This window comes from Dendrobium catenatum, unplaced genomic scaffold (assembly GCF_001605985.2).
Source record: "Dendrobium catenatum unplaced genomic scaffold, ASM160598v2 fragScaff_scaffold_1497, whole genome shotgun sequence".
Classification (NCBI taxonomy): Eukaryota; Viridiplantae; Streptophyta; class Magnoliopsida; order Asparagales; family Orchidaceae; genus Dendrobium; species Dendrobium catenatum.
This window is the reverse complement of record NW_021319959.1, coordinates 888,146-901,850: the sequence shown is the minus strand read 5'-3', so window position 1 is coordinate 901,850 and position 13,705 is coordinate 888,146. Positions and strand designations below refer to the sequence as shown.

At 38.3% G+C, this 13,705-nt stretch overlaps 1 protein-coding gene across 2 annotated transcripts in view; it reads right to left on the bottom strand.

Annotated features, from left to right (window-relative positions):
• LOC110106049 overlaps positions 1 to 13,705 on the bottom strand; it is a 52,856-nt gene that overhangs the window by 4,233 nt on the left and 34,918 nt on the right. For both annotated transcript variants that reach the window (XM_020835777.2, XM_028700372.1), the window contains exons 8-10: positions 7,935 to 8,572; positions 6,524 to 6,801; positions 975 to 1,128 (exon numbers count right to left, since the gene is read on the bottom strand). In XM_020835777.2, the coding sequence (XP_020691436.1) occupies positions 975 to 1,128; positions 6,524 to 6,801; positions 7,935 to 8,572 (1,070 nt within the window). The remainder of the gene's footprint in view (positions 1 to 974; positions 1,129 to 6,523; positions 6,802 to 7,934; positions 8,573 to 13,705) is intronic.

Sequence of the window (13,705 nt, the reverse complement as noted above, 5' to 3'; positions counted from 1 at the left end):
AGCAGTACTGAGTTCCAATACCGCTCGGTACCGAGTAGTACCGAGCAATACCGAGTTACAGTACCGAGTGGTACCGAGTTCCAATACCGAGTAGTACCGAGTTCCAATACCGACCAGTATTGAGTTCCAATACCGCTCGGTACCGAGTAGTACCGAGCAATACCAAGTTACAGTACCGAGCAGTACTGAGTTCCAATACCGAGCGGTACTGAGTTCCAATACCGCTCGGTATCGAGCAGTATCGAGCAATACTGAGTTCCAGTACCGTTCGGTACCAAGCGATATCGAGCGGCTCGATACCGAGCCTATGATTAAGAAAACGAACCTTCACTGCTCACGTCGCATTCACTATTCGCGTTGTCGAGCCGCTCCGTCGACAAAGGATGATCATATCGACTTTAATGCTCGCGTCGTCAAGCCTCTTTGTCGACAAAGGATGATCCTGTTTGCTTCTATGCTCGCGTCATCGAGCCGCTCCTTCAACTATAACGAAGAAAATGAACACTTGTGTGGAAACGAAAAACCTAGCTCTTTGAAGTTTCAGCCGCATAAATGAATATGGATATTGAGCGGAAACGGTGGAAAGCCGAAAAGAATAGGGTAAATTGCGGCTCCGTGTTTTTTTTTAATAGGACACGCGTATCCGATACGCGTGTCCAGTAAAATTTAAATAGTAATAGGACACGCGTATCCGATACGCGTGTCCAGTAAAATTTAAATAGTATTTTAATTGGATACGGCAAAGCCGTATCCGACACGTATCTGTGCCGTATCGGAGGCATATCCGTATCTGACACGTGTCCGATACAGCACGCCTCGTAAATAGGAGTATCCGTGCAACATAGACCAGAGATAAATACTGAGAACATATAGAAAGGTGAAACTATGCTTCAAATGGAATAAAGAGATAAATTCATTGTAACAGAAAGAAGTACATCGACAAAATTCATGATAAATTCATCAATTGCTCTTACATAGGCTAAAACCTCTTCCTCTTCATCAGCATTCCTAGCTCGCTGATTGGACATAAAAATGGAGCATAGCAAAGGTACTACATCCCTGTAAATTACTTTACTTGCAGATGCTGTTTGCTGATTCACCAAAACACGGGCCGTCGCAAGCCGCAGTCTGTAGAACAATAAAACGTAAAGTTATTAATTCGGAAAAGTGTGCTTTACACAAATGTTTTATGTTGTACATTTATATTCACCAGGTAAAAAAGAAATAAAACTCGGCAAAAAAAAAATTTCCCAGCCAGATAAAAAGCTAAAATCACAGACAAAATCCAAGGCATGCAAAAATGAATGTAAAGTTTAGGGTTAAGTTGAATATTGCGATAGAATTCTACATTAATATTAGTGCTGCACAATGTAAAAACGGATTATTGGAGAAGTAAAGATGCATACAAAAACACCGATTTTCATGAAAGTTAATTGCAGTGTTCTACAATAATTCCCACGCACCCAAACACAGATAGTATTAATGCTTCACAATTGCAGTTAGTAAGCCCTAATTATCTGGCCAAGCATATAGACGTAAATGAACCACAGATAACCCACCAAATACAAAAAGATAATGGGTAAAAAGATAACGGCTTATTCTACATATAATGATTAGCTTAAGAAGATGGGAAAACAGCATAATTTGAGAGAATATTCAAATATGTTCAGTGTTCTACCTCAACAAAGTATCTGAGTGGAGTTAAACTAATTAAAGCCAAATGCCACCTCGTCTGCTTGATCATCCTTGTGATCTGTTCCAAACTCACTCACCCGCACCATGTGACCCACCCTTCCTATACGCCTAGATGCCTGCATTGCACTTGCTTGCCTGCAAACCCATCCTGCAACCTGCTCACCGTCTGCGCCCCTTCAGTAGCCTTTCACCCACCTGTCCATAGCTTCTCATCCAAAAATCCCCTCTTGCTTGATCTCCTGCACCAAGTGCCAATTCACAAATCACACTCTCAATGCCCACTTCAAACATCAGGGATTGGCAAACGTGATCTCACAACCACACCATTTACCCTATGGTTTGTTTAAATCTTCACTTTTCTTATCTTTCTCTTGTGTGTATTTTCCCATTGGCCTCATCCACTGATTTTTCCTGAAATGATACCATTATCCACAATTTGTACATCTATTAAATTCAACCGCATCAACTATCTTATGTGGTCTAAGGCTTATGTAGTCTAAGGCTTTTAGTTTTTTCATGGGATGTCGGGAGTAATTCAATCATCTAGACTCTTCACCTCCTGAACAAATGGACACCATCAAATATATCAAATGATAAACCTCTAACTATATTGTTTCCATATGGATGCTTAACAGTCATCGTTCATGTTTCAAGAGACAGCCAAAGAAATGTCTATTCCACCTATTTTCAGGATAACATCTCTCAAGCATACACTACACTGACCAATTCTTTCTGCAACATGATGAAAATTCTATTAAGGAGTAAAAAAAGAAATTGAAAATAAAATGGGATGAAATTATTTTCTATCAGCCCTTCATCATAGACCCAACTACATGCTTAAGAAAAAAAGAGTTCAATATTGCTAAGTTCCTCTTTAGACTTCATTCCTCTCTAGATGGCATATTCTATTTTCCCCAACAGCTTCACTACTCTATACTCTATTCCTAATTCTCCAATGGACCGTATGGTTTGCTTACAAAGAAACAGAGTAAAAGATATGCGTAAAATAAATGCAACATATTTAAAATTTTTTATTTATTTGGTTAAGTGTAAAATAAATATAGATCAATTTTTTATGTTTGGTTTGAAATAAAATGAATCCAACGTAAATCATGACATCGACAACAAGCAAAGGTAGCGGGCGACTGATGTCAAGTGGTGGTTGTGACCATTGATGGAGCACCAACGGCAACAAACGACGTCTAATAGTGCTTGGTAACCTCAAGCTACAGCTGGCACTACAAACAATTGAGAATGATGAGTAAACAAATGGTCACTATAGACAAGCTAGCGACAATGATAATATGCAAATATTCACTCGCACAATGTATTTGAAATTCGGTCCAATCAAACAAATTTCAAATACATTGAAAATAAATTAAAGGGTGAATTTCAACTACATATATAGATTACTTAGTATTCTTTTTCCAGCTAACCAAACAACTAAAACGGATAACAGGTTGGGTTTGGATCTGACCCGAAATTGATCTGATATGAATCCAGTAAAATCAAATGACTCATTTAATGAACAGGTTAAAAGGCGGACTCAAATTTGACCTATGGAAACTTGGAATACCCGAATGCAACCAAATAACATGTTTTCATTTAAAAAAAAAAATTATATATTGTCAACTATAGAGTTTAAGTTAATTGATAAAAAAAATAAAAAGAGCATATCAACAAACAAATGAGTTTAAAGGAAAAAAAAAATAAATGGGTCACTTCCAGGTAAAAATATCAAAATCGGGTTCGTAAGTCAAGCCAAACCTAACCTGCTCATTAAACATATCAAAATTTTGGTCCCGAACCTGAATTTTGAATATGGTCTAAGTCGGGTCATTTATTGACACCACTATACTAATGTTTAGATGTTGAGGAGTCAATCAGAAGCCTTCTTGGAATTCAAATTATTTTATATAAAAAAAAATTTCTCATTCAACTTAAAATTATTCTCCCTAACAATGCTCTCTTGAATATATGCAATATTCATTTGCTCATGAGCTAAAAATAGTATTATTCATCAATCATCATGTCAATAAATATCTCAACAAAATAAGATGATTGGCAAAAAATACTAACATCTTGATATTACTCTCACCTTAATATTAGTTGCCTAGGATGTGATAAACTCCCACATCAATCCATTTGATGCATCTTTTTGGGTTATTTTCACACTCAAAAGTATTATTAGTGTTGCAATCCATTCAAATGTTAATTATCTGTCTTTCTACATGTTATCTTTCATAAAGTATCTCCTCTCACACTTCTCCTACCAATGCTCACATGTTCGCTCCCTTACAAGCTCGAGCTAGATTCGTTGTACAAAAAAGCAACACGAATGCTAGTTGAGCCCATAGAATGAGCTTGAGTTTGGCTCATCCATTCCTTATCAGTCTCGAGAGCTCGACTCAAGATAAAGTCGTGTCGGGAGCTTTGCTTTGCTATAGGATGTCGTGGCGGAAGTTGCAATCAGTGTCATTGTTTTGGAAAAAAAAGGTAGCATCATCAAAGCTCGTATATGAGACAAAATGATGGAATGACAAAGTAAAACATTATAATAAATTAAGAGAAATGATGTGCGATTATTTTTTCTTATGGAGAAAGCAATATAGTTTTTTTTTTATATCTGTATAAACTGTTGTTGCTTTCAATGTGATATCTTTATTTTAATATATAAAGATTTTATACCAAATTTTATTTAATTGAGATTCTGAATATTAATTTATTCAAGTCGGCTCGCAAATAGACGAGCAAAGTTTTGTCGAGTTTGAACTCAAGCTTGAGCTCGAGCACGAGCTCATTGCTTGATAAGCTCATTAGCAAGTCAAGCCGACTTATGAGCTACCTCTACTCATTTACACCCCAATTTTATGAAGCACCTCTCCGTACCACATCTCAGATGACTAACCATTTGACTAAAACTGTGCCTTCAAATCTAGATTTAATTGACGGACAAAAAGGAAAGCACCAATATCTTGATCATCCACTACACTCTTTCATAATGTTTAATCAATTATTATTTTCCTTTCATTAGTTTGACTTTTCATTCTCTGCTATTGGTGTTCTCATGACACATTAAAAGGCTTAGCTCAACTCTAAAACGAAATATGCAACCTACACTAAAATTGGTGCTCTAATTGATCACCATACATGGGGTTTGGTTGTAACCCTTCCTTGGGTTGCACCCATTTCACGTGTTAGGTTAAGTTTCATCCTTATCGCTCTAGTTAATGCTACAAGGCTTGATTATTGGAAAAAATATATACAATTCCATGAAAAGCTACTTTGAGACTCTTTTGTTGATCGACTCAATCATATTCATCTTCTTCTCTATGTTGTCATTAACCAAGGATGGACTATCCTACAAATGTATGTCAGCAATGTATTTCTCAATGGGTATCTCATTGAAGCTATTTACATGGAGCAATGGTAGGATAGTTGAATTTGGCCTAGCAATACTCTGAAGGATGATTAGTATGCCATAATGAGTGCAAGAGGAAATTAATTCCCCCACAACCACGATCACTATTAGTCCGACCACCATGACCACAACCACTATGATCACCACGATGAGTCATAGTAAGAGCAAGTTAGTCGAAAATAAGAGAAGGGGGATACAAAAGTTCAATAACCGAAGGATTAGCTTTAAGCTCATATTTTTTTGCATTAGGCGTGGATGTTCTTACTAAACATTTACAAGAGGATGTACCCTAATGCATAGGGGTGTCAATTTCGAGTCACGGGTCGGGTTCGGGTCGAACCCGAAACTGACCCAGGTCCAAACAGGTCATAAATTTGAACCCGGACCCGACCCGGCGGGTTGCCAGGTTGACCCGACCCGACTCGGGAAGGAGAACAGCGCGGACCCGGGCGCGGTCGAGAGCGGACGTAGAACAGGCTGGCTAGCGCGGCAATTTTCGAGTTGACCCGACAACCCACCGAGTCAACCCGAACCCGACCCGTTTTTTCAAACGGGTCGAATATGTGAACCCGAACCCGACCCATTTTCAAACGGGTCGGGTCCAACCCGGATTTTCTAGGTCGGGTCAGGTCCAACCCGGATTTTCTGGGTCGGGTCCGGGTCAGATTTTCGTGTCGTGTCAAATATTGACACCCCTACTAATGTATGCTTTCTTGCTTATGATATTCTTCTTGTTGATAAGACTAGAGAGGGAGTTGAAGGAAAACTTGAATTATGAATGTCAATCTTAAAGTCTAAATGTTTTCGTTTGAGTAGATCTAAAATAGAATACATGAAGCATAATTTTAATAGTATTATATCTAGTGAGAAGATTGTGACTTTTGACATAGGAGTACACTTAATCCTCTCTTTCATCGGGGCTGATGAATCCTTTTTCCTACACATTTATCAACTCTCTTTCATCGGGTTCTATTTGGGATATAAACCAGCTTTGAGGTTGTTGGCACCTTCAAACTGACCTTTTCAGAGGGACCTAAGCTTTAGAATCACTTTCAATGGGAAGGAAACTGACAACGAGCTATCTGACAAATGTCCCACAGTCAAGCTAGCCCATTTTTCAAGTGAACAGTAGGAAGAAAACAATTAGGACAAAAAAAAATCATACATTAAGGAAATAAAACCCATCCTAATTAAGGCTAAGCTACACATATTTAAGTCCATGTAATCTCTGCAATTCTGTTTAATACTTAGCCTCGCATCATCTTTTTTAAAGAACAAAAAAAACCTCAGCAGCTGTAAGTCATCTGATCATTGTAGAACCAAACAAAACAATTGCAACTATATTTCATGTCGTCAAAGTTTAGAAGGAAGAAATAGTAAAGAGGTTGTTATGCATACAAAATTAACCTGTTCAGACTATCTTTCTCAACAAGGTTCACAAGCAAGCCCAGAATAGCAACGAGAAAATCTAATTCATGATCATGTAGCTTTCTGTCATTAATGAGTCCAGAAACGTTGCTTCTGTTGAAGGACGTCATACTCTCTTCAATTTCAGTGTTAATAGGTAGACAAGAATCAAATGATGGGAAATGACTAGCAATCAAGGAGGCCAAAGTGTCCAGTCCTCCACAGGCACCAATTTGTTGACAACCAACAGGGTTATCATTTGTTAAGTTCATAAGAACCTGCGAACAAGGGATCAAATCATATTTCTTGACTCCTGACGCAAATAAAACGATAGGCTGAACCAAATAAGCTTTTGAGAGTTGGAATTATACAGAGCTATACAATCAAAAGCAGAATCAGCAGAATTATGCAAACATAAATTACATTGGAAATCCGCTTTCTTTTAATACAAAAACTTTAGGGACAAGGAGAGATTTGAATAAAAGAATCGAAGTGCAATAATAGTTTCAATATTATACTAAATTAAGCAATATACCATCATAAATCAGTCAAGAACAGCAGAATAAATTGAAAAGGTTAAAGGGGATTTATTTTAGCCTACAAGTGAAACAGAATTGCTGTATGTTTTATTAGGAAACCCAAAAAAAAAAGATCTTCAGATCTGACATAAAGTAACTCAAATAACTTAAATGACTGAACATATTTTTATGTCCTAAGGACAGACATCATTAGTAAGAAAAAAGGACTTAATTAGTCTCCTAACTTTTTCTAGATGATCAAAATAATCCTCACTATATAAAGTATCAATTTCGTCCCTTGACTCTTTAAATAGAGTATAAACTATAGACCTTCCGTAGGATCATTTAGGTCCCCATTTAAAAAGTAAAGAAACTAAAATGGAATTTTTAAATATCATATGGGTCTTTCGTAAAAAAAGTCAGACGATTATTTTGATCATTATCTCTAATTAGAAAATTGTTTAACCAAAATCCAACCAAGATATTTGCAAATAGATAAGACTACATGGCTCTGTCTAGAATCGCCAATAGAGACTCCAACCTTTTTTCTTTAAACCATCAAGATGGCTGCTACCTAAATGTTGGCCAGCTTAGCTGGCAGTTAGATAGTAGTTATCTTCGGCAACCTAGAATCTGAATAGCTGCAACCTGAAGATAACGGACCCAAAACCTACATTTGTTATTCAAAGTCCAAGATATATTTTTTTTTCTGGTTTTCAAGTCTATCTACACTGTATATCAAACAAGTGTCATCAAAATATGGAAAATTAAAACATATTCGGAGAGCTAAAATGAAGGCCAAAATCACTGAATAAGAGTAGGTCGATAAAATATATTATATTTATGTTTCTTCCCAAAGAACCCGTAAAGAAATTTAAAGAATATAAAATAACCTTCACAGAAGTAAGAAGACAGTCATCCAGAAGACTAGGATCCTTTTCATCTACTGATGGAAAAGAATTATCACTGAATTGTCGGCTGACTTCAGTAATTGGCTGACTTGATTCATCCTCAATAACTATAACCGGAATCTCAGATCCATTGGCATATTCTTTATCTGAAAAAGCTTGTTTTCTAGATTGAGTTTCTCCTCTTTTGGAAGAAAATTGTTCCCACTTCGATGGACCTGTGTTATCTTCATCAAATGCAAATGGATCTTCGTGGTCACTCATACAGTCACCTTTTACACTGTTAGTGATTTGAATTCTCTTGGATTGCTCATGGGAGCTTCCTTTGGAATCAACTGACCTTATGGAAATCAAGCCACTAGGTCTTTGAGAATTTGCATGTACCTTTACTTTCAAATCAATTGTACTTCTGCAGCTTACTCCCTTTGAACAGTCTAATGTTGTATTATATGAAGTAGATGCAGAGCAATCAGTTCTATCAGTTGCAGATAAAACATCACAACCAAATGTAGACACTTCCAGCTTTGAAGTAGACAGTTTATGACGTTTATGGCACACTTCCATCTTCTCCAAATGAGAATTCTTAGTGCCACAATAAGAAGTTGAAGGATAATCCTGCACATCTAGAAAAGAGAGAGAGAGAGAGAGGGAGAGGGAGAGAGAGAAGAAAGTGATATTAAACAACATAATGCAAGAAATTTTAGTTAGTATGATACAATATGCCCTAGGAGAAAAAATATATACTTCTACGGTAAAAAGTTCAATATTACAGTACGCATATGGAAACTATCATTAAGAACATGAGAATGAGGCCAAAAATTGGCCATATTTAAGTTGGCTCAAGCACCACGGGTTCAATACTCTGGCTATTTCAGACTTCAATCCTGCTGCTACCTTCTCCCCAGCCCCATTATCCTGTCATCAAGATCTAAGCCAATCCCTACCTATTTATTCATGGTCCTAAATGCTTCTTGTCCAAAGTTTTATGCATAAATTTAAAAATCAAAAGAAATTATGCAATGTAGGATGTCAGTAAATAAGGTCCTACTAAGTGATAAGTCAAGTTTTTTTTTAAAAAAAAAGAGTTACAAATCAACAAATCCATAAACCCATGCCTGCAAACATACATGGCCTAATAATTATTAAGAAAAATGTCAGACTGGACTCAACTTTTTCTAATTCCAGCCAGAAAATAAATCACCTAGGCTTTCCTTTCGGAACCTAGCCAAAAAACATTTAATCAGGCCCATGCAGATCTAAGTTGTGGCTGAGCAAGCTAGTTCAGTCAGGTGGCCTGTTCAATTGTCAGGTCAAAACCCACATAACACCTAAGATAAACAAGCCCAAGCCTCTCAATGTAAAAGTATGTATATACACTTTAAAGAATTGCAGAAATGTTTAGTTGATCCATACCATGAGGTACGTGTGGCTAATATTATCTGAAATATCACGAACTAGCATCATCAGTGGTTCATCCTACGCATATAAAACAGGAAGCAAAAAGCTCATGACAAGGCTTCTAAAATGGAGAGTGCTTGGTAAAGAATCATTAGAAGTGTAATTTAGGAGCTAAGCAAAGCAACGCACTAGCTCTATCCATTTCTTGCCCATGAAACGCAAGCTCGCCACAAAGCGCAAGTGTCATGCCATTTTTGTACATTGCGTTGTAGTGATGTGTACCTGGTTCTAGTTTAGAACAAAAGCCAAGTTCAAATTTTATGATTTAGTTCAACATCTGCCTCAATAACTAAAAGCATGAATATTCGTTTCTCCATACTAGCTCTCAAAATCATTGAGTTATCACTTGCTGATTTGGTACTCAAATGTAGGGCTATAATAAGCTCATGTTCACAGCCCTATATATATATATATATGGTTGAAAATACACAATTTCTAATGCAAACTTTGCTGCGATACAAGAGGACAAAAAAAAAATAAAATATGCAACTTGCTAACTCATAATTTCAGCAAAAATGCATCACTTTTGATGTAAGAACAACAAATACAAATTATTCATTCCAAAAGTTACTTTAACAATCACCCAAAATCTAAAATCCCACAAGAAAATTAATGACACACATAAATTTCAAAAACCAAAATAGTTCACCCCTAAAAAAGAAAATCTAGCACATACCTCACTTGATAAAGTTTCAATCACAAACACAAAGCATAGACTAAAAATATATAAATAAAACAATGATACAAAATCACCAAAAAAGAAAGAATCAGACCTCCTCCTAAAAGGACTCATCTGCATCAGTGAATCACCCAAAGAAAACATTTCCAATAAGCACATACAAGAAGAGAGAAAAATGTGAATTTGTATTTTAATATTCAAAATCAATGAATTTTACATGCCTAAGGGTTCTATTTATAGACTTCAATAGACTCACAATAAATAAATAAATAAAAAGTAAAATAGCCCCTGGCTCTTTACAAAAGACTAAAATGATCCCTGACTAACTAAAAGTCTCATTTAGTTCCTCGATTTTTTAAATGGGATAGGTAAAGAGTCAAAAGACCAAATCGATAATTTTTTATAGTTGAAAATTATTTTGGTACTTCAAAAAAAAAATTAGGTGACCAATTCGTTCATTTTCTCAAATAAAAAAAACTACATAAATTATGCAGATATCTAAAAAAAAGCAAATTTTAGTTGTCCAATATGAATTCCAACAATATAAATTCCATTTTCAAAATTGCTTGAGAATGCGAACAAAAATAAGATATTTTCCAAAAACATTGAGTGATAGAAGACCCGAGCCTAAGATTGAAGATGGAATAGCATGAGAGATTAAAGCAAAAGTGTATTAGCAAGGAAGGCACGAGTGGATCTCAGCAATCAATAAGGCAACTGAAGTAGCTGACAACAATTGGAGCACAACAACAAAAACAAGTGAAGTGATTATTCGAAATCAAGTAGTTCATAGCCCAAATCAGAAGAAAACAGCAACCAAACTGCTGTTTACAGCAGGAAAACAGCAGTCAACAGAGGAAAAACAGGGAAAACAGAGAGAAAACTTGAGAGAAATCGCACCAAAAGAGTTGATATTAATAGTAGATGCAAGAAAAACAACAAAGATACAAGAGATCCCTATTCGAGAGGAGGATCACACTCTCCCAATCTCTAGAAAACAATCTAGAGCCCTAGCCACAAGAGAAACCCAAGAGAACTTTCAGAAAATTTCACATAACCCTAACCCTAGCTTTTCCCCACTTAATGCATGAAATTCAAAATTAATACAAAATGACCTGATTGCCCTTGCCACACCCCTTTTGGCTCCAAGATTGAATTTGAATATCAAGTGGACCCCACCCCCTCCTCTCTCCTAGGTGCCGCCGGCCCCCTTCTGCTGTAAACAAATTAAACCGGCCCACGGGACTGGGCCGGCTGGACCGGTCCATAGTGGACCAGTCTAACATTACCGCCCTCCCAAAGAATCACCTTGTCCTCAAGGTGGAAGTCAGGAAATTGTCGTTTCTTCCGCTCGTATGGCTCCCACGTGGCCTCGAAGTCAGGGAGGTTCTTCCATTTGATCAGAACTTCTGTAGCTCCATCTGCTTTCTGATGAACCTCCATAAGCTCCAAAGGTTCCAATATCATTTCCATCTCAATAGTTAATGTCCCTGGTAACACCGAACTGTTAGCATAATCTCTAATGGCTCGCCTCAGCTGGGATATATGGAAAACGGGGTGCATCGTCGCCATAGGTGGTAGCTTCAAACGATATGCCACGGCTCCAATTTTCTCCAACACTTCATAAGGACCAAAGTACATTGGAGCCAACTTCTCATTCCTACGGTTGGTGACCGTTTTCTGTCGATATGGACAGAGTTTCAAAAACACCCTCTCGCCCACTTCAAACTGAATATCCTTCCTATGCCCATCAGCTTGTTTCTTCATAATCTGTTGAGCTCTCAACAGATGTCTTTTTAACTCTTCAAGTATTTTATCCCTCTCCTTCAAATACTCCTCTACTGAAGAAACTGGAGTACTGTTACTCCCAAAATGCACCAAATGGGGCGGATCCCTTCCGTACAACATCTTGAACGGGGTCATCTGAGAAGCTGAATGAAAGGAGGTATTGTACCAATACTTGGCCCATGATAGCCATTTAGCCCATAGCTTGGGTGTCTCTGATGCAAAGCATCTCAGATAAATCTCCAAGCTCCGGTTGACTACCTCTGTTTGACCATCCGTCTGTGGGTGGTAAGCAATACTCCTTTTCAGCACAGTCCCCTGCAGTCAGAACAATTCTTTCCAGAAATGACTGAGGAACACTTTATCTCTCAGTCTGATACTATCACTTCTGGTACCCCGTGTAATCTAACTATCTCTTTAATGAATGTTGATGCTACTGTCACCGTAGTGTATGGATGGCGTAAAGGAATGAAGTGAGCATATTTGCTTAATCTATCCACCACCACCAAAATCACAGTGAATCCCTCAGAGCGGGGTAGCCCATCAATGAAGTTCATAGATACCTCCACCCAGACTCGACCTGGTAAAGCCAATGGCTGCAGTAACCCCCCTGGTGACATAGCTTGATACTTATTCCTTTGGCAAACCTCGCACTTAGATACCATCTCTTCCACATCCTTATGCATACCTTTCCAGTACACCTCTGCCACGAGTCTCCTGTAGGTCTTTAGCACTCCTGAATGACCTCCCACTACAGTCCCATGGAACTCCTGGAGCAAATGTGGAATGTGAATTGATGTTCTGGGCAACACAAACCTCCCCTGGTACAACAATTTCTCCCCCTCCAATGAGCACCCTAGATGGCTACCCTCTTCCTTTAGTAAGTCAGCCCTGATCTTGCCTAGTTCCTCATCGCTGACACTCTCCTCCTTGATGGCTTCCCAATCTAGCATCATTGGGACTGATACAGCCATTGTCTGCAGCTCCCCCATGCACCTGGACAAGGCATCTTCTGCCTTAATTTCTACCCCTGGCCTGTACTGAATCTCAAAATCATATCCTAGCAGTTTGGATAGTCACCTCTGATGCTCATTTGTCACCATGTGTTATTCCAGCAAATATTTCAGGCTCCGTTAGTCGATCCTGATGATGAAATGTCTCCTGAGTAAGTTGGGACGCCACTTTTGGATGGCCAAAACAATTGCCATTAATTCCCTCTCATAGACAGATTTCAGCCGGGCTCTGGCAGTCAACACCTGACTGAAATAGGCCATGGGCCTGTGGTTCTGCATCAGCACTGCTCCTAATCCATACCCCGATGCATCTGTCTCTACTATGAAGACTTGAGTAAAATCCGGCAAAGCTAAGACCGGGACTGTGGTCATAGCTTTCTTCAACTTCTCGAAAGTTATCGTGGCTGCTTCCCCCCATAGGAACCCATCTTTCTTCAACTGCCCAGTGAGTGGCCATGCTATAGTGTTGTATCCCTACACAAATCTTCTGTAGTATCCTATAAGCCCTAGGAATCCCCTCAACTCCTTCAGATTTTTAGGCAATGGTCACTTTAATGGCTTCAATCTTGGACTGATCTGCTGCTACCCCTTCCTTGGATACCACGTGCCCCAAGTACTCTACACTGGCTTGTGCGAAGAAGCACTTCTTCAAGTTAGCCCTCAACTGGTGCTCCTGTAGATCCTCTAGCACCTTCTTCAAATGCTCCCAATGCTCCTCCGTTCTACTATACACTAGGATGTCATCGAAGAACCAAAACAAATCGTTTGAGATACTATTTGAAGATCTTAATCATGAGTGCCTGAAACGTGGCTAGGGCATT